Source organism: Mus musculus, chromosome 18 (assembly GCF_000001635.26).
Source record: "Mus musculus strain C57BL/6J chromosome 18, GRCm38.p6 C57BL/6J".
Taxonomy (NCBI): Eukaryota; Metazoa; Chordata; class Mammalia; order Rodentia; family Muridae; genus Mus; species Mus musculus.
The window spans coordinates 14,666,647-14,685,918 of record NC_000084.6 but is presented as its reverse complement, the minus strand read 5'-3'; the positions used below and the strand labels follow the sequence as shown (position 1 = coordinate 14,685,918).

General features: G+C 44.0%; 1 protein-coding gene across 6 annotated transcripts in view; it reads left to right on the top strand.

Moving 5' to 3' along the window:
* Window positions 1–1,499: 1,499 nt before the first annotated feature.
* Window positions 1,500–19,272, top strand: part of Ss18 (SS18, nBAF chromatin remodeling complex subunit) — a 58,791-nt gene continuing 41,018 nt past the window's right edge. For 4 of the 6 annotated variants that reach the window (NM_001161371.1, NM_001161370.1, NM_001161369.1 and 1 more), the window contains exons 1-3: window positions 3,005–3,252; window positions 6,456–6,532; window positions 15,526–15,610. In NM_001161371.1, the coding sequence (NP_001154843.1) occupies window positions 3,184–3,252; window positions 6,456–6,532; window positions 15,526–15,610 (231 nt within the window). In that variant the 5' untranslated portion in view covers window positions 3,005–3,183. Of the gene's footprint in view, window positions 3,253–6,455; window positions 6,533–15,525; window positions 15,611–19,272 lie in introns of all 6 variants that reach the window. The other 2 variants (XM_030250469.1, XM_006525948.3) reach the window with 1 other exon arrangement.

Genomic DNA, 19,272 nt, shown 5'->3' with positions numbered 1-19,272 from the left:
AAGGAGCTGAGAGTTCTACATCTTTATCCAAAGGCAGCAGGAGACTGCCACTCTGGGCATAGCTTGAGCCTGCTACCACAGTGATACACCTACAAGGTCACACCTACTCCAACAAGGCCATACCTCCTAATACTGCCACTCTCTATACGGGTCAAACATTCAAACACACGAGTCTATGGAAACCATTCCTAATCAAACCACTAAACTGCCCCAGGATTTCTCGAAGAACTGACGGTAATGAAAACCGTGTTTGCAATGCTGGTGATCCCTAGCTCAGTCCTTCTCTGGGCTTCAATCTTTCTTCTCTCCAAATTCTCTGCTTTTCCAGGGAATGCTAACTGATTGATCCAAAGAAGTTTGAAGATAGAGTAGTGTCTTAATTAGGGTTCTACTGCTGTGAACAGACACCATGACCAAGGTAAGTCTTATAAGAATGATAATTTAATTGCAGCTGGCTTACAGGTTCAGAGGTTCAGTCCGTTATCATTAAGGTAGGAACCTGGCAACATCCAGGTAGGCATGGTGTAGGAGGAGCTGAGAGTTCTACATCTTCATCTACAGGCAGGTAGGAGCCAATTGAATTCCACAAGGTCAAGAGGAGGGACTAAAAGCCCAGGCCCATAGTGACACACTTCCTCCAACAAGGCCACACCTCCAAATAGTGCCACCTCCTGGGCCAAGCATATTCAAACCATCACAAGTAGGTTTCCTTTATAGTTGTCTTCTTTCCTGGAGATCATTTGCAATTTTGGATGGCCCCTTTGATCAATGCTTTGCAACAGATGTAATACAAAGATCATACAAAAAAAACAAGTATTTTAATGTCAATCAGATAACCACAAAAAAGGCTGTGGTTGTTTCCTACATGGGCCTTACAGTCCTAGACACTATCTCACTATTCCAAATACTTGAAGCCTTATAACCTTTGGTCTATAGAGTCCTCTTTTCTACTCTTAGCCACCCCCCCCCCCTTTAAAAAAAAAGGTATACTGTAGCTGTCTTCAGACACACTGGAAGAGGGCATGAGATCCCATTACAGATGGTTGTGAGCCACCTTGTAGGTGCTGGGAATTGAACTCAGGACCTCTGGAGGAACAGTCAGTGCTCTTAACCACTGAGCCATCTCTCCAGCACCCAGTAAGCTCTCATTTAAAGAGTCCTGCCTGGGATGAGAACTTTTCACATGTAATTGTTTTTCTTTTAAAAAACTGCAATGTAGAGGTGCAGACACCTGCTGATTTGGTTTGCTTGTAGAATTTCCATACCGTCTGCCAAGTGGACTAAGGGGAGCCACAGGACTGTTTCAGATTCAGCTTTCCCACTGAAATCCTGTCCCTAATCACCATGATGTTGTTGGAAAATCAAATGTGACCATCCTTGCCAACCATCAGGCACACAGTGTTAGCGCGGACAGTAACTGGTTATTGTTCAGCCTTCGGTAGAATTTTCAGGTGTGTTTACATGAATCCATTTGTATCACAGCAGGCTCCTTAGGTTTAGGATAGTGAAAGACAAGAAGTTACTTCTCAAGAACAGTTACCATTGTAAGGGAGAGAGAAGGTTCCATCCTTTGATGTTAGAATGGCCAGAGTCTTCATCTTCTATCGTGTGTGTGTGTGTGTGTGTGTGTGTGTGTGTGTGTGTGTACGCGCGTGCGCACGCGCACTATTTCATATGCACAGCGTAGGGGAACCACATGTGGAGGTCAGAATACAATTTGACTGAGTTGGTTCTCTCCTTCCACCATGCTGGTCACACAGACTGTACTCAGGATGTCAAGCTTGGCCACAGCACCTTACCAGATGAGCCATCTTGAAAGCCTAGTCTTCACCCTTTAGGTTTCTTTAAATACAACAGAGAGTTCAGAACTTAAGGCACACGACTAGCCTGTAGTGCTGTCCTTGTTTGCTAACCGTTAAATTTTACTTATATGCATATCTGGTTTTGTTTACTTTTTGTAAATCTTTTCTATAATTAAACAGCATGAAATCTTTGAGAGTTTCCTTTGCAGCTGGTCAGTTCTACCACCCGTATAGGGCACTGACACCCCAGAATCGCAACTGACCCGTGACATTTGAAATAACATTTAAAAATACGTTTATTTTTTACTTTATTAACATTTTGGACACTAATTTTTTGGTCTTGTGAGACAGTGGCCGTCAGTGTAGCTCTAACTGTCCTGAAACTCACTCTGTAGAGCAGGCTGGCCTTGAACTCACAGAGATCTGCTTGCCTCTGCCTCCTGTGTGCTGAGATTAAAGGCGAGCACCCCTGACATCCAGTTAGGCACTAATTTTTGAGCATCAGTGATGTTAAGTAACGATTCACATAAACTTCTCTTTTGTGCGACTAGGAAGTCTATGTTGCAGAATTAATCCACAGCAACGTGTTCCTTTTGAATTTGCAGCTGTTGGCTTTATTCCCTTCATACTGACTTGAAGCCTGGGCCTAATTAAGCACTAAGTATTTAACTGGAGAAGAGGGTGGCTTTTCACAGCTTCCTTCCAGAGGCCCCAAGTCAGATCAAGTAGATCCACAAGTGTGGGCAGGGTCTATCTTTAGGCAAACTCCGAGTCCGGGGTTCTCTCCACTGTTAGGCTAGACTAGACGAGCGTGCACTCCGAGGTGCGCACGTGGAGCGCAGGGAGCCATTTAAACTAGCGAATCCGCGTTCTCTGTGCTGACCCGGTAGACGCTCCGGAGCCCCGACTGTCCTCTTTCCCTCTGGGCGGCCGCCCGGGCGAGCCTCTTCCCCAGAGGGTCGAGGGCACAGTTGGGGCAGTGTGGCGGGCGGGCCCCGCGTTTCCTGTGACAGCGCGGCCCAGCCGCTCCCTCCCGCCGTGGCGGGACCATTTCCTGAGCGTCCGGGCAGAGGCGGCCGGCGCGGCGCTACCATCAGCGCAGGGACGCGGGGGTGCGGCCGGTGAGCGCGTGAGGGCAGCGGGGCGGACCGCGGCGGGACCGGGGGCTCGAGCCGCACCGGCAGCAGTGAGCGTCTTACACTCCTTGCTGGGAGCTGCGGCTCAGCGTTAAGGCCAAGCCGGCCAGCGAGGGACGCGGCCCGGGAGCATCCTCCCCCCACCGCGCGCCCTAAGGTGGAACTGCCCGGAGGCGGGCGTCGGGCCCCCAGCTCCGCGGGCCCTGGAGCGCTCGGGACTCGCTGATCGCGGGCTCGGCGGCAACATGTCTGTGGCGTTCGCAGCCCCGAGGCAGCGGGGCAAGGGCGAAATCACGCCCGCCGCCATCCAGAAGGTGAGCCGGGAGAGGCGCCGGGACGCGGGCCGAGGCGGGGTGGCGTGGGGGCGGGCTGACGCCGGCTTTCCGACGGAGCCCTTTGGCGCCTGCTCTGCCCGCACAAAAGCGCTGGCAACCGCCGCCCGATTTCCCCGCGGGCCGGGTGGCCTCGCGCCGCGGGGCCGTGAAGGAAGCGGCCCCGAGACTCCGGCGTCGCCCCGCCGGGACCCCACGCGCGGAAGCCCGACCCGAGAGTGCTGCGCCGCAAACTCCTCGGAGTTGAGGCCCTCTTCGGAGAACTTGAGAACCTTCCGCAATGTCTCGGGGCAGGCGAGAAAGGAGCCGGGGGGCCTCCGGGGCTCCCCGGGGTCGCTCCCGGGATCGCACCCCGGATCTGTTCCGGTCTGCAGCAGATAGATGCGCCTGAGCGCGCAGGGCGGGCGCTGGGGTTCCGGAGGGCGAGCCTGCTCTCGCTGGCCTAGCGCTGTTGGCCGTCCACAGCGACAGGCGGGCGGTTTGCATGAAGTCACGATCGAAGCGCTGGGAGCTGGGTCCTCAGAGAGTGCCACCCAGTCGCCGCTCCGGGGCTGCCAACTGGAGACACAAAGGTTCTTTATTATCCTCTAAGCCAGTGTCTAAAAGCAAGGCACTATTTAGCTCTCAGCATGGTAGACTTTTGAAAGTCGCCTCCTGTTAAGTTTAGCAGTTTGCCTTGCCCTGAGTATTTCGATCTTGTTCCCTGCCCCGGAGTAAGGTTAAGGGGAGCAAGTCAACCTGTAGTACCAATCGGGGCACCCTTGAAGACCTGTGGGTTACGGCCATCGGTTTCTGTTTACTGTCAGGGTCTTTGTAGTGTGGCATTTGACATTTGCCCAACTGTTGCTTTATTTTTCTTTGAAGAAACCCGCCTGGCAGTGTCTGGAAACGCAGTTGGTTTCTTTAGAGTGCCAGGTTGAGCCAGTAGTCTGGTGAACAGCTTTCTTTAAGCACACACGTGCAGAAAGAATGTTTCTAAGAGGATTCTTTTTGAACTCTAGAAAAAGTCTGGCGCTTTCCTTTTTCTCAGTAGAGTTTTTTTTTCTTTCTTTCTTTCTTTTTTTTTTCTTTCTATTAGTTGCTTATCGTGAGTGATTGATCTAGGTGCTAACTGGTTATATTTCATTCTCAGATGAAAAGTGAAAATGGATTAAAATTCTTTTGTTATTTTATACGTCTGTGTATGTCATGTGCATGCAGTGCTTGGGGAGGTCAGAAGAAACATCAGTTCCCTGAAATGGAGTTAATAGCCTCCTGTGGGGGCTGGAAACCACAGCCAGGTCCTTAGCAAGAGCATTAAGTGCTCTTGTCCTCTGAACCATCTCTCCAGCCCCCCAAAAGCATTACAATTCAAGTTCTGTTTGCAGTGTCAGATGTTGGTTTAGACAGGAGGCAGATGGTTGGGGTTGTTTCATGTGTCGTGGATTCCTTGGTTGAGTATTGAATTGATGGCACTGCCTTCAGGGGCAGGCAGATTTCTGTGAGATTGAGGCCAGCCTGGTCCACAGAGTTAGTTCCAGGGCAGCCGACGCTACACCCTATCTTGATAACAACAACAAAAATAGTAACAACAATAAAAAACAAAAGAATTTTTTTGTATATAGTGATTATATTTAAGAGGCACACTTTAGAAAAGTGTTTGCTCTTAGCAATCGAAGATAATGATAAATGTGCCGGAAATACCAATTCATGGTAATTGGATTTTGTTTTTAATTGAAAATCACGTTAAATGATTTTTGGTTTTGTCATGAAATTTTGAAAGGTGGGGCATGCTTAGGATGCCCCCCTAAATCTTAAGCTCCTACAAACTTGGATAGTGTGCTAGGGACTCCATGTAGGTTTTCTTCTGTAGTGCCATTGGCATAGATGAATTACTTAATCCTCAAAACCAAGGTTGCTTAGATTGTTATAAGATGCTAAAATGATAATCTTATGGTTTTTGGACTTTCTGAGATATCTCAGTTTATTTTACAAACTTCTATTAATAATTACATGCATAGAGATGATTGCTATGTGTCCTTTTGGAGAATCATGAATCTGCACAGTTAGAAAAGAAGCTGAGCCATTACCTCAGGGCCCTTGGGCAGCACTGCTCCTGTGTTTGTTTCCTTCTGGAGAAGAGATTTCCTCCTTCACACTAGAGCATGAGAATGCTCCAGTAGCAACTGCGAGTCCACTTTCAACTAGCAGAAACTACTGTTACAGATTGGAGAGGTAATGAAATGTTTCTGTATTTAAAACAAGACACCCCAAAACAATGGCCTAGAAGATGGTTCAGCTGGGTTCAGGGAGAGAGCCAGTGCTACAGAATTGCCCTCTGACCTCACACCACAGCACTGAGTGTGTGTGTGTGTGTGTGTGTGTGTGTGTGTGTGTGTGAGTGAGATGATTAATACACACTGATGATAAATAAGTCAAAAGAAACACCCTTTTTCCATTCTGAGTTTCAAAGAGAATAATTGAGATAGGTATTAAACAGAATTGATTAAATGTGATATCATTCCACATACACAAAGTAAGATTTTTTTTCTTTTTTGAGATAGTTTCTCTGTGAAGTACTGACTGTCCTTGAACTCACTCTTGTAGATCAGGCTGGCCTTGAACTCACGGAGATCTGCCTGCCTCTGCCTCCCAAGTGCTAGGATTAAAGGTGTGTGCTACCTTTCAACCAGCTTGTAGGATTTTTTTGTGTGTGTGTTGCAAGTTATGAGCAGTATTTTAACAGAAGACCACAGAAGGTTCACTTTCTATGTAGATACATTTCTAGAAAGATTCAAAATATGAAAAATCAGTTGTCTCAGAATTATCTATGCAAGTCATATATAGCATATTTCATAAGTGATTATACATTTTAACAGCAAAGGAAAATTTTAACCAAGTTAATTCAATCTCATGTTTCTTACAATGAATTTTAAAATATTTTGTCAGAGCAAGTAGAAACACTATCACAAAATAATTCTAAGTGGGTGGTGTTTTCCATGTTCAACTAGATGGTTTTATAATCTGAAGTGGCTTTGAGGAAACAATGTTTCGCTTCTTTGCAGTGTCGTGTTCATGGATACCTTCTCTTGGCTTCTTGGTTTTGAATTTTACTGGATATACAGGTTTATAATGAACTCTCTGGCTTAGTTTTGAGTTTTACTCGATGTACAGGTTTATAATGAACTCTCTGGTTTTAATTTCAGATGCTGGATGAAAACAACCATCTTATTCAGTGTATAATGGACTATCAGAACAAAGGGAAGGCCTCGGAGTGCTCGCAGTAAGACAGACAAGCTCTTGGTCTTGGGTCTTGTGGTTGTTACTTGTTACTTTGTCTTTGAGTTATTTATTTCAAAATGTGCATTTCAGTCTTTTAAAATGTACTTGTAGAGTCATGGTACTGTCACCTCAGTTGGTTTGAGAACATTTTAATCACCCCAGAGAGAAGCATATGTTTATTGGCCATCATTGGAAGTCTTTCCCACCGACCTCTTACCCTATAACCTACTTTCTAGTGGTATAGGTTTGACTATTGAAAACCTTCTGGATAAGTGGATTCCCCCCTGTTTTTGAAATAGGGTCTCCTGAAGCCAGGCTGGTGTCAGGCTTGTGATCCTGCCTCTGCCTCTGCCTCTCAGGGGTGTCTGCACATCACATAAAGGGATGTATGTGCCAGACACCCAGCTCCAGTTGGCTTTTCCACACAGCTGACTGGTGCTGACACGTGCACTACTGCTTCCTTAGAAAGCCAAGTGCTCTCCCTGTCCTCCTGTCATTTGCCATTCATGGCACTTTGCTGAACATGAGACTGATCTTGACTTTTTTTACAAATGAAAATTCCTTCCTGATGGGAGCTATCATGTATACCCAAATAATGACCGACAGACACACACACACACACACACACAGAGAGAGAGAGAGAGAGAGAGAGAGAGAGAGAGAGAAAGGTATAATCTTAGTCTAGTGGTGTTGTGACCCCACACACCTTTAATCTCAGCTCTTGGAAGGTACAGACAGGCAGAGCTCTAAGTCTGAGGCTAGCCAGGTCTGGGACTTCACTGAGAAACCCTGTCTTGAAAAAAAACAGGCGGGGGGGAGGGGGGGAAGAAAGAAAAGGAAATCTTCATGTATGTAGTGACTTCAGAAAATACTGCTATTCTAGAAACCCAGTTACCATTAGGACCAAACTTCTGAAGTGATCTCTCTGAAGTGAGTGATAAACCCTAGTAGAATCAGATGGGCATGACCGGAATCCCAGCATCTTTAAGGCAGGAGAATTATAAATTCAAGGCCAGCCTGAGCCACATCTCAAGATCCTGTCTTTTTTTTTTTTTTTTTTTTTTTTTTGAGACAGGGTTTCTCTGTGTAGCCCTGGCTGTCCTGGAACTCACTTTGTAGACTAGGCTGGCCTCAAACAAGACCCTGTCTTAAACAAACTAAAAATCCACAGAAACAGATCACCAGAAGAATCTGACTCTGAGGCATCTTGGGCAGCAGTGTCTGGCAGATACAGGTAAAGACGAGACACGTTTTCTAGCAGATGCCATAGGGAAGAAGTGACATGCTTTACAAAATACTGTCACGTCTGTGTGAAACCACCATCACTTTGAGAGAGTTGACGCCCCTCTCGGTCCTGAGCTGTGTGTAGTGTTTTGGTTTTACTGAGTCCAGCCACTGACTGCTGCCCGGAGAGCACTGCTTTACAGCCTCTCACTCAGCCGTGGTGTGCCCTTTCCTAGGGCTCCTGTTGGCTCTCGGGAGAGAGCGCCAGCAACCACTTGGTCAGCTTTCCACCTTTATTGGTCTCTTGCCCTCCAGTGATTCACTCTACATCTGAATTTCAGGTCTCTCTTTTACCTCTACCTAAAGTAAGTTTTGAAATAAAAATCTATGTTTAATATTATAAAAATTTTATGGCTACCTCTTATTTTCCATTATCTTATTTCCTTCTGTATAAATTTATGTCAATACACATATAGATTATGATGTTCTAATGTTTAGAGAAGTAATTTTTTTCTTTTTTTCTTGTTGGCCAAGGATCAAATTTAGGACGGTGTTTCTGTTTGGCAAGTGCCGTCCCCATTGAGTGATTGCCAGACCTAGGCTGCAGTTCTTAAGTAATCACTAGGGCAGAGACCATGCTAAATTGCCGAACCACTCTGCCAAAAGTTTCCTTGCTTTACTTCATCCCTGTCACGGCATTCACCCACCACGGCCAGCCCTAGATACAGTGACACACCTAGTCCAACAAGGCCACACCTCCTAATTGTGCCACTCCCTGGGCCAAGCATATACAAACCATCACGATATTATCCCTTACTGAAATTCTTTAGATGTTAACAGATCGGCCCAATCACTTTATTTCATAGACATTTGAGAATGATTGCAGGTATGGGTTATGTTTAGTAACCCAGGTTTTCCCTAAAGTCCGGGGTGCACTCTTACGTTGCCTGAGTTTAGACTATTGAAGTGATGAGTGCAGGACTGTTGGCTGCACAGCTTTCAGGGTTTCCCAGTTAGTGTGTCCTCTCCGCATCCCAGTGTGGGTCATATTTGCATTTGGTGGGTGTGCTTTAACCATAGGCCGCTCCTCAGACTTAACGTTTCACCGTGTTGACGTTGTTGCAGAATGCAGCAATTCTGTGGTGGACGCCTCAGTTAAGTCCTAATTTATGTTTCTGCATAATGAAGTGCCCTATGGCCTTAGTGTAACTGTCCCCACCCTAGTTGAACAGTAGCAGCTTGTTCTAGTATCTGTGGTAGCTTTGATGAATTAGTTAAGCTGCTGCCTGCTGTTTTCTTCACCAGATTTACCGGCTAATGTGTAATTCAGATGCATATCACTGGGAAGGCACCTTGAAGCACACCTTCCTCATTATGCTTCAGTGTATTCATTTTAGTAGCCACTAGTGATTCCCCCACCATGGTTATTACCATTACAGTTGTCAAATGATGCCTAGGTCCATCGCTCGTAAACCCATTTGGAGTTCTGTTGTGAGGTCATCTCTCTCCTCTCGCTTGGCATTTCATGCCTTTGCATTTGAATGGAGTTGTACATTCCTTCTGTGTTCTTAACCTTAGGTGTGACTCTGTCAAATACCTTGGGTTTTTTTTTCCCCCCTTGGGTTGTTCTAGATCTGGCTACTAGAAGCATTTCTGTCTGACTTCTTGATATCTCTCTTAAATTTTTGAATATTTTATTTTCCTGTACCATGAAATGTTTTATTTCCTCTTGTACAAATCTGGATTCATCTCTTTCTCTTAAGACCAGATTGATGGTGGTTTTATTTGTCTAAATATATGGTTGAAATATAGAAACCAAAACATTGATATTAGATTATCTTGTTTTCTAATCACACACTTGGCATTTTGTATGACCACTTCCATTTATATATTTTGTTTCTTCACTACATTTTGTTGATATATATTTGAAATTTTATTTTTATTTTTTATTTTTTTTTTTTTTTAAAGATTTATTTATTTATTATATGTAAGTACACTGTAGCTGTCTTCAGACACTCCAGAAGAGGGCGTCAGATCTTGTTACGGATGGTTGTGAGCCACCATGTGGTTGCTGGGATTTGAACTCCGGACCTTCGGAAGAGCAGTCGGGTGCTCTTACCCACTGAGCCATCTCACCAGCCCAGAAATTTTATTTTTAAAAAGTAGTGGTCTAATTCTGTGGTTTTGTCACGGATGTCAGGGGTGAGGTCACTCCCTGAAGCACACATGCATGCACTGCCACAGTGATTCTTTACTGTGTGTGTGGCATTTAAGAACCTGGAGTAGAATAGGTTTCACTTCTGTGTCTGACCCAGTGTTAATGGCAGCGAGGTGCTCCCACTGTGGCGGATCCTGTATGGTTTGTATTGGAAGCTTTGTCACCTGTGTGTGTGTCATCTGCCCACTCTGCCTCTACACATGGCCTAGACGTCCCAGACGGTCCTCCCCTGTGCTTGCTGCTGCCGGGGCATAGACTGACCTCAGGTGGAGGCTTACGGTTTGCCTTTTCTCATGAGTTTTTGACTCTGTTCTACATTGACTCAAGCAAGTTTTGCTGTGTCATTTAGGACTGCCCTTAATTCTTGGGAGCTGGAGTTTTATGTTTTTCAGGTTCTTGTATTCTTTCACAATTTCACACTTATCTGTAATGTGCTCTGATGGGATTCTCCTCCATTATACTGTTACCCCTCCTACCAAGCCCTCCTTCCTACCCAGACCATGAGGCTTTCATCTCTCTCTCTCTCTCTCTCTCTCTCTCTCTCTCTCTCTCTCTCTCTCTCTCTCTCTCTGTCTCTCTGTCCCTGTGTGTGTGTGTCCCTGTGTGTGTGTGTGTGTGTGTCCGTGTCCCTGTGTTTCCCTGTGTGTGTGTGTCCCTGTGTGTGTGTCCATGTCCCTGTGTGTGTGTGTGTGTGTGTGTGTGTCAGTGTCCCTGTGTGTCCCTCCCGTCCGCCTCAGAGAAGCCTGATCAGCAGTCTGAGCTGCAGTTCCTGCTTTGATGGGTTACCTTTGTTTGGACTGTTAGTTTGTTTGTTTTTGTTTGTTTGTTTGTTTTTGTTTTGTTTTGTTTTGTTTTGTTGGTATTCGCTGTTTTCCAAGTTGTTGCTGCAGCTTGTGAATAAAGAAAAAAGCACTCCCTGCTCTCCACACTGACCGGTGCTCTATGCTCCTGCTGGGGCTGAAGGGGAAGGAAAGTGCATAGAAGCCTTGGAGAAGGATGTTTCTACTGGCTCTTGCTGCAACCCTAATTAATGCAGTGGATCCCCCACCCCATTGTGAAAGAAAACATGAACTTGAAAAAAAATATTCACCTCCCCTACACGCACACAAAAGACGAATTTTAGCTACATGTCCCACATCTGTAATCCCGTCACACAGAAGGCTGAGGCAGGAGGATTGCCATGACTTCCAGGTGAGCCTAGAGCCTATGAGAGCCTGTCTTAAGAATAGCAAACCTAACAAGTCCTTACTGTTTTAAAACTGTTGATAGTATTTGCATTGTAAAACAGTTAGGAAGCAAATACATTGAAAACAAGACAGTGAGCACCCCCTTCCCACAGGGCTTCCCAGGAGTGAGGCTTTGTTCTGTAAGTCAGGGGTTGTGCATAGGCAATGTTCTTCCTGGTTTGCATACTTGAGCCGGTTACTGCTTCCTTCTTTGTAGTTTGGATGTTTTTCTAAGTCAATCCAGATTTTGCTTTAATCAGAAGCCCCCCACCCCTTCCCCTTTTGGGTATTTTAGGATGGCTACAACTATTTCAGAGTGTTTTATAAATTTTAATGCCAAAAGATTGTATTGGTCATTATTTAATGGATTCTTAGTTTAAACCACTGCTCACCAAACTAACTTATCCTACAAACTGCAGTTTGACCATTGAATAAATGTGCTGTATAAAAGTTATTTTTAAAATTAAGCTTTCAGATTAATTTTTTTAATTAATAAATTTAGGACTGTTTATTCTGCCTTATGGTAGGTAATTCATCTTCTCTTTAGTGGTGTCTTTAGGGACTGATGTCTCTTTTAGTAGTGAGCATAGACATTTGGAAGTATCTGTTAGAACTTGTTAGGACCAGACAGTCATCAAACATAAGATTTTAATGGATCTCGTAGGTGGCTGGCTTCCAGCTGTTCCCATTATCAAATATAAGATGTGATGTGATTGGTCATCTCCTGTTAGTTATACATCCATATTTCTTGTGTTAACGCAGTAGTGAGAACAGGTACAGTGATGTTTAAAGAAAAGAAACCATAAAGGCACCATCAGCCAGTTTTGTCATCGTGTGGACATTGCAGAGCACACCACACAGACTGAGAAGGCAGCCGGACATTGTGGGAACACTGGGGATACCCACTCCGTCCTTGACTAAAACGTAGAGGACCACACACCTGTAAGGACTGCAGTAACAAGTGTAATGATATTTATATTAGAACATGAAAATTTGCGGGAAAATGTTTTTATTTTCTTGCCCATAGTCTGAGTTCAGATTCTTCAAGTTTTTGTTGTTATTGTTGTTGATTTATAAATTATATCTTAGGTGACTTACATGTAAACTCAGAAGAGAATGAGAAAAAAATAAAAGTAACCAGGTTTTTGTTAATCATTTTTGAGATTTGTTTTGTCTTAGCTTTTTGATGAATATTACTTATTTTTCTTACTGCAGTCGTACTCCAAAGAGCACCTGCTAGCCTAGTTTATTGATATCTGCCTATAGTCTCAACACTCTGGAGTTTGAGGCAAGAGGATTACTAATCCAGACAAAAATCTGTCTAAAATAAAGTGAGATAAAATTGCTGCGTTAAAGGCCAGTTTCTGGCTTATGTAGTTAGTTCTGGGGCCAACCTGAAGTAAATTAAGGTGTCGCTTCAACAAATAAACAAAACAATAGAAAACTAGAAACCACAAATCAGCTTGCATTTGTGAACCTTCTTATGTTAGGAAAAGAACTTAGAGGACTGTGTTCTCTGTGTTGGATGGGTGTTAATGTTCTCGTGGGGTGGTACTCAGGGGTGGGCCGATGTACATTGGGATTGAAGTATGTTTTTGACAAACCAGATGGGTGCCTAGACAGAATAGAAGGACAGATGCTATAAAATACTGCTCAGAAATCTGGAGAAAGGTGTAAAGGTTTCTCCTTATCTTTTCCTGAAACTTCTGAAAATTTAAAATCACTTCAAAAGTTAGATTTGATGTTGAGAACATTTGGGTAAATAGCTTGAAAATTTAACCGAGTTATGGTGTGAGTTAAAGCTTCAAGAGACTTTTGAGGCCTGCTTTAACCCCTGTTAGGCAGTCAGCTAGCATGTACCATGCAGTAATTTTCTAAGGGCTGGTCAGCCTAAGTAAGAGGTTTTGTTATATTGCACATAGACAGAGTCTTCAGGTTGGGCATCTTCACCTGCCATGGTAGTTGGTCATGTTGTTAGACGTGTTAATCTGCCATGGGGTAGTTAGTCTCAAGCTCTCACTTGAGAATCATACTAACGTAAGAAAACTCAGAGAAGAAAGACTTGAAAATGTAGGCTTTGAAGTTAGTGTGTGTGTCCTACTTAAAAGTGACTGCGTGGTCCTGCCAGTGGGCTCAGCAGGTAAAAGAGCTTTTACCTGCTAGCTTTTACATCACTAGACATGGCTTTAGTTTGATCCCCAGGACCCACCTAGTGGAGGGAGAGAAGTTGTGGTCCCCATTACTGCTCCTATGACCATGGATACAATTGTTAAACATGGGTGTTTGAGGGCTGGACATGGTGGCACATCCTAACTCCCAGCACTCAGGAGGCAGAGGCTAGAACTTAGGCAACCTGGCCTCCAGACTACAAGGTGAGTTCCAGGAGAGCCAGGGCTATACAGAGAAACCCTGACTCAAAAAAGGGGTTGGGGGAGGCAGTTTGGTTATTTTTGTCTTCAGTGCAAGAGAGTGTTAAGTTCCAAGAAAGACAAGTATGGAGTTGTGAGACAGTCCCAACTGCTGCTTGCTGTCAGTAGTCTGCAGAATTGCAAAGACAGTCATAAGAGCTCCGCTTGGTCCTTGTTTACCCAAGAGCCTTATAAAAAGGTCTCCTTTCAGATTTGGTGTATGTGAGGAGCGGGACTACAAGTCTAAGTTTCTTAGTGAGGAACCTGTGATCAGTAAAGAACCAAGCTTTTCTCCTCTTAGAAACCCTGCGGTTAGTTGTTTATAATAGAGAATTATTTCAGTTTGGATCTGAATTTGAATGCTTCATTTATTTGAATACAATTCTTTTGACATACTCATTTTAAATTTATAGCTAGTATCTATAATTAATGAGTCTCAGCTTCTGAGACATGGTCTTGCTATATTCCCAGGCTAACCGTGTTTCCGTGCCAGCTTCTCAAGTGCTGGGGCCACAGGCCTTTGCCACCATGCCTGGCCTGAGGAAAATGAAGTCTTTAAACAGTGGAACGTTTTTGTGTAGACTTTAAATTTGTATTTATGTACTGAAACCAAACAGTAATTAGATCACTGCCAATTTTTGGTTTTATATGAGTTAACTTTAAAAAATTACAAAGTGACTTTAATTATTAAGCAATGTTACTAAAAGCCATTGTTCTAGCTGTATTTAACCATACAGCCCTAGTCTTAAGAATTCCAGTTATAGTTTTAAAGTGAATTGTTAATGATTTTAATCTTCTGCCATTTTATTCATGTCTGCTGTAGCAGTTTTTACGTTGATTGATTCCCGTTGTGTTGGCAAAGATGCCCTTATAGAAGAAGGGTGTAACGTTGGCTAAAATCAGCTGAGACAACCCAGAGAGGGAGTGTGTGATCATACCTTGGCTTCAAGTTTTTGGTAAAATGCAAATGGCACAGGAGTACTTGGGAGGCAGGTGGATCTCTGAGTTTGAGCTTGCCTGGTCTATAGAGTGAGTTCCAGGCCAGTCAGGGCTATATAATGAGACCCCAACAACACAAAGAAAGCAGGAGAAAGTGTGGGGGCAGTGAGCATATCTCATTGAATTCCTGTGTTCTAACTCTTGTAAAACCCACTGTGCTGTGTGTCTGCCTCTGGATGTGGGATATTGATCCCTTGACCAGCTGTGGAGTCTTGTGCAACTCAGCACTGTAAACCATGATTTCTCAGTGGTAGGTAAGCGGAGAGACTCATTGCCTCAGTCAGGGTTTCCATTGCTTCAATGAAACACCATGACCAAAAAGCAACTTGGAGAGGAAAGGGTTTATTCAGCTTACACTTCTACATTGCTGTTCACCATCAAAGGAAGTCAGGCCGGGAACTCAAGCGGGCAGGAACCTGGAGATAGGAGTTGATGCAGTGGCCATGGGTGGGGTGGGGTGAGGTGGGGGTGAGGGGGTGGGGGGATGCTGTTTACTGGCTTGCTTCCCATGGCTTGCTCAGCCTTCGATCTTATAAAGTCCAGGACCACCAGACCATGGATAGCACCAGCCACAAGAGCTCACTAATTGAGAAAATGCCTTACAGCTGAATCTCACGGAGGCCTTTTCTCAACTGAGGTTTCTTCCTTGCTGACTCTAGCTTGTGTCAGGTTGATACAACCAGCCAGTGCACATAGAACATGCGTGCCTAGCACATGGTGAGATTGCTCCGCGCTCCATTACCTTAAATGTGTTGTGTGTCAATTGGAATTATTTTGCAGAGGAAATAAGAAAAGTTGAAGTGCTATTGATACACAGGTAACATCTTTCATTAAGCTCTAAAAATAATTATAGTGCTGTTTGCATTTAAGCAGGTTGGAAGATTTTTTTTTAATATTGGTATTTGTTTTATTTTAATAGGTATCAGCAGATATTGCATACAAACCTGGTATACCTTGCTACAATAGCAGACTCTAATCAAAATATGCAGTCTCTCTTACCAGCAGTAAGTACCTATGCAACCATGTGGGTGAATGTCTCTGCCCCCGTGTGATGTCACCGGGTTTTGTTTCTTGAATGCTGTGTTGTGTTACTCGTCTGATTTGCATGAATTCTCCCCAAATGCTCCCTGTTGGTTTATTTTAAATTACTGAGTAAGTTGCTAATGTGCCTGGGATATTTCATTTCAGTGTTAACCACTTCCACCCGAATCTCTAGCTATCAGGACTGTTGACCTTACAACAATGTAAACCAGATTGCCAGGGTCTGAACAGAAGTTTCTCAACAAACTTCTGTGTGATTGCCTCAAGGCCAGACAAGATCCTGGAGTGGCACTGGCTGCTTTATCTGCCAGTTTATGCTTTTGTAGCTCCATCTGTTTGTTGGACAAACTGAGTCACTTGCTGTGCAGCCTCTATCACACTCTGGATTCTGTCTTGTAGAATCTGTAGCTATAACATGTCCTTCCGTCTCAGTGGCACAAACTGGTGCGTAGGTGGAGACTCAGCTGGGCTTGAGGTTGTTCTAGGTTTCCTCTGTTGGGTCAAGTCAGGAAGATGTGTTTTCAGGATCCGAGATACCAAACTAGTCAGCTATTACACTCAAGACTCGGCCGGGAGCAGCGGCTTTCAAGGCGTTTTCTTTCCTTCTTGTTTGTTTGGGGACTAAGACTCAGGGATCAGTTTGAATGCTTGGACATTGTTACTACAAGATTTTTATGTTTACTAGGCCCTTTTAGTTGACAGAACTAGATTTTTTTTTTTTTTTTAAATACTGAGATCTAAGATGGTTTTAGTTATCTTATTGAGATGAGGTCCTCCTGGCCGAGGCTGGCCCGGCATTTGCTGTGTTTACTTTCCTTTGGTTGCTAAAGGCATGCACCAACACGCTCACTTGAGAAACTATTTTACCTGGCTTTGATTTTGTGGTTAGTATCTCCTGCCTTCATCCACAAGCTTGAAGTGGATCATGTGATAAAGTGTGCACAGAACTTGTGAGCCATGAGAGCAGGACCCTTGACCTTGACCCAGTCTGTGGGATACTTTTGAATATGAAATAGTTTGTATGGGTATTGCTGTGTACTTCATTGCCCTTGAGTTGATTTTTGCAGGCAGTGGGTGCATTTGGCTTGCTTCCTCCTGTGTGGCTGATTCTCTCTCAGTATGCTTGGAAATGGCCTTTTTTTCATCTAGTTTCTCAAGTATTGGTGTATGTGTGGACCTGTGTCTGGCCTTTGTTCTGTTGGTCTTTGTAAGGAAATTCCGTGACGTCATCACCCCTGACCACGCAGTTCTTCCTTCTTCCCCTCCTCAAGGGTGATGTTTCTAGATTTCTCACTCTGCTTCATGGACTTAGTGCTAGGTACTTCATTCAGGTGTGTGTGTGTGTGTGTGTGTGTGTGTGTACATGCATGTGCACCACAGCACTCATGGAGATCAGAGGACAGCCCAGTTCTTTCTGCCTTTTTAGAGTTCTAGACTTGTGCTGCTGAGCAAGCGCCTCTGAGCTGAGCCGAGTCTCTGGTCTGTCTTTGTTTTTCTGTGCCTAGCATCTGCATGATGTGCGTGCAGTAGGGTTTGAATCTTCGCTTCCAGGACATTGTCTTTAGCTCCTGGCGTTTTGCTCTCTGTATTCCCAGTTGTGTCATTTGTTTGTTCCCCGCCAGTCCTGACTCCTCTGTTCTTAGAAGAGGTAGCACAGGACATCGCTGTCTGCTCTGACCTCAGAGGGAGAGATTCATCTGACCAGTATGTGTGATGTTGACTGTAGTATTCTGTAGAAAACTATATCGAAGTAAAAGTCTGCTTTGGTTTCTGGTGTGCTAACTAAAGCGTGTATTTCGGATGAGTTGCACTTAACCCAGTGATCAGTGCTTTCTTCTTCAGGCTGTCAGTGTGGTACTTTACAGTGGTAAACTGACCAATAACTCCTACCTAAGAAAGGACTTCACTTTCCTGAGTCTGTCTCACTTGGTCACGGCCTTTGTCTTTTTGTTTTTGTTTTTTGAGGTGGGACATCTTATTGTAGCTGAGGTTGGTGTGGAACTTGCTGTGTAGCCCAGGCTGGCCTTGACTTCCTGCTTTTGCTTCTGAGGCGCTGGGATTACAGGTGGATGTGTGAGAACGCCCAGCTTGGTCACTGTACACAATACCTGTTGTATTTGGCTTTATCAGGGTTTTTGCATCTTTGTAAGTGATCTCTCTTTTTTTAATTGATTGTTACAGACTTCATAAAATGAAATGGAATTTTCTTGCTTTGTCTTATGTGAAAGAGTGCTGAAATGTGACTTTAAATGGTTGGTGTGCCTCTGTAGAATAGTATCTTCCTTTAGTTTCCTTAGCATTTTAAATTTATTTGTATAAAGCTGATGAAATAATTTTTTAAATAATAACAATAGGACTATTTGTGTGTTTGATTGTTTGAGACAGGGTTTCTGTGTGTATCCCTGGTTGTCCTGGAACTTGCATTTTAGAGTACACTGGCCTTGAACTCAGCCATCTGCTGCTTCTGCCTCCTGAGTACTGGGATTCCAGACATCACTCCCCAGCTGGAATCTTGTTTACCATAATTGACTTGTATATTTTCTTGTGACTTTTCTGTCAGTCGTGACAGATATAGGTGACCTATTTTTAAAATATTTTAATTAGTCAATATTTGGCTTTGATTTTTTTTTTTTTCTGTATTGAAGGATTTTTTAAAAGCTTTTTGGACTAGAACCCCATCACACATGCCACCATCATCGTGATGTTACTATTGCAAATAGGTTCTCATGTAGTCTGGGCTGGCCTCAAGCTCACAGTGCACTTGGGTACAAGGCATGCATATGGTACACTGTTGTAGGACAAACATTTTCCAGAGGAGGCACAATACTCACCCAGATAGGAGACTATGACAGCAAAGTTTTAAGTACCACCAAAGGCTGGCTTGGTAAGCCAGTGAGTTTTATTGAGGTTTCTTACAGGAGCAGAACTGACTGGAAGACAGTTGCATCACCAAAGCCCACCCCAGCATGGGCGACAGCTCACAGAGCTGGGGACCTGGAGCTCACTGCACAGCTGGCAGGCAGCTTGCGTAGTCCATTGTCGAGAGTGTTGTTTCCATGTGACCCGGTAGACAGTCATTTGCTAGCCACATGAAAGCACATGCTGATCTTAAAAGAAGGCTGCTGGCAGTCACCTGTCTTGCTTTTCACTTTTTTCAAGTTTTAAATAGTACAACTTCACCACTTAGATAGAGTCCTTAAATTTCCCTTTATTAAGGGTAGCTGTTGAAATGACTTGTATGCAAAGACTGAAAGGCTGGTCTCTGAGTAAAATTGATTTCGAGTACATAGTCCTGTATTTTAGACAAAACTTTCACTTTCTGGCTTCTGGTTTTTAGGTGATGTTACATTTAAGATCCTGAAAAGCCCTTGGGTGATAACGAATGGCTTTTCTTTTTTTCTAAAAGCTTTAGTAAAGTTGAGTTTTAGTTTGTAAGTTCACTGAGTGCTCTAACAGAGCATCATTTAAGGCCCTTCATGTCAGAAATTTAATATAGCTATTTTTTTCTTTTTTATTGGATATTTTCTTTATTTACATTTCAAATGTTATCCTTTTTCCCGGTTTCCCCGTCTCCTGGAAACCCCCATCCCTTTCTTCTCCCCCTGCTTCTGTGAGGGTGTTCCTC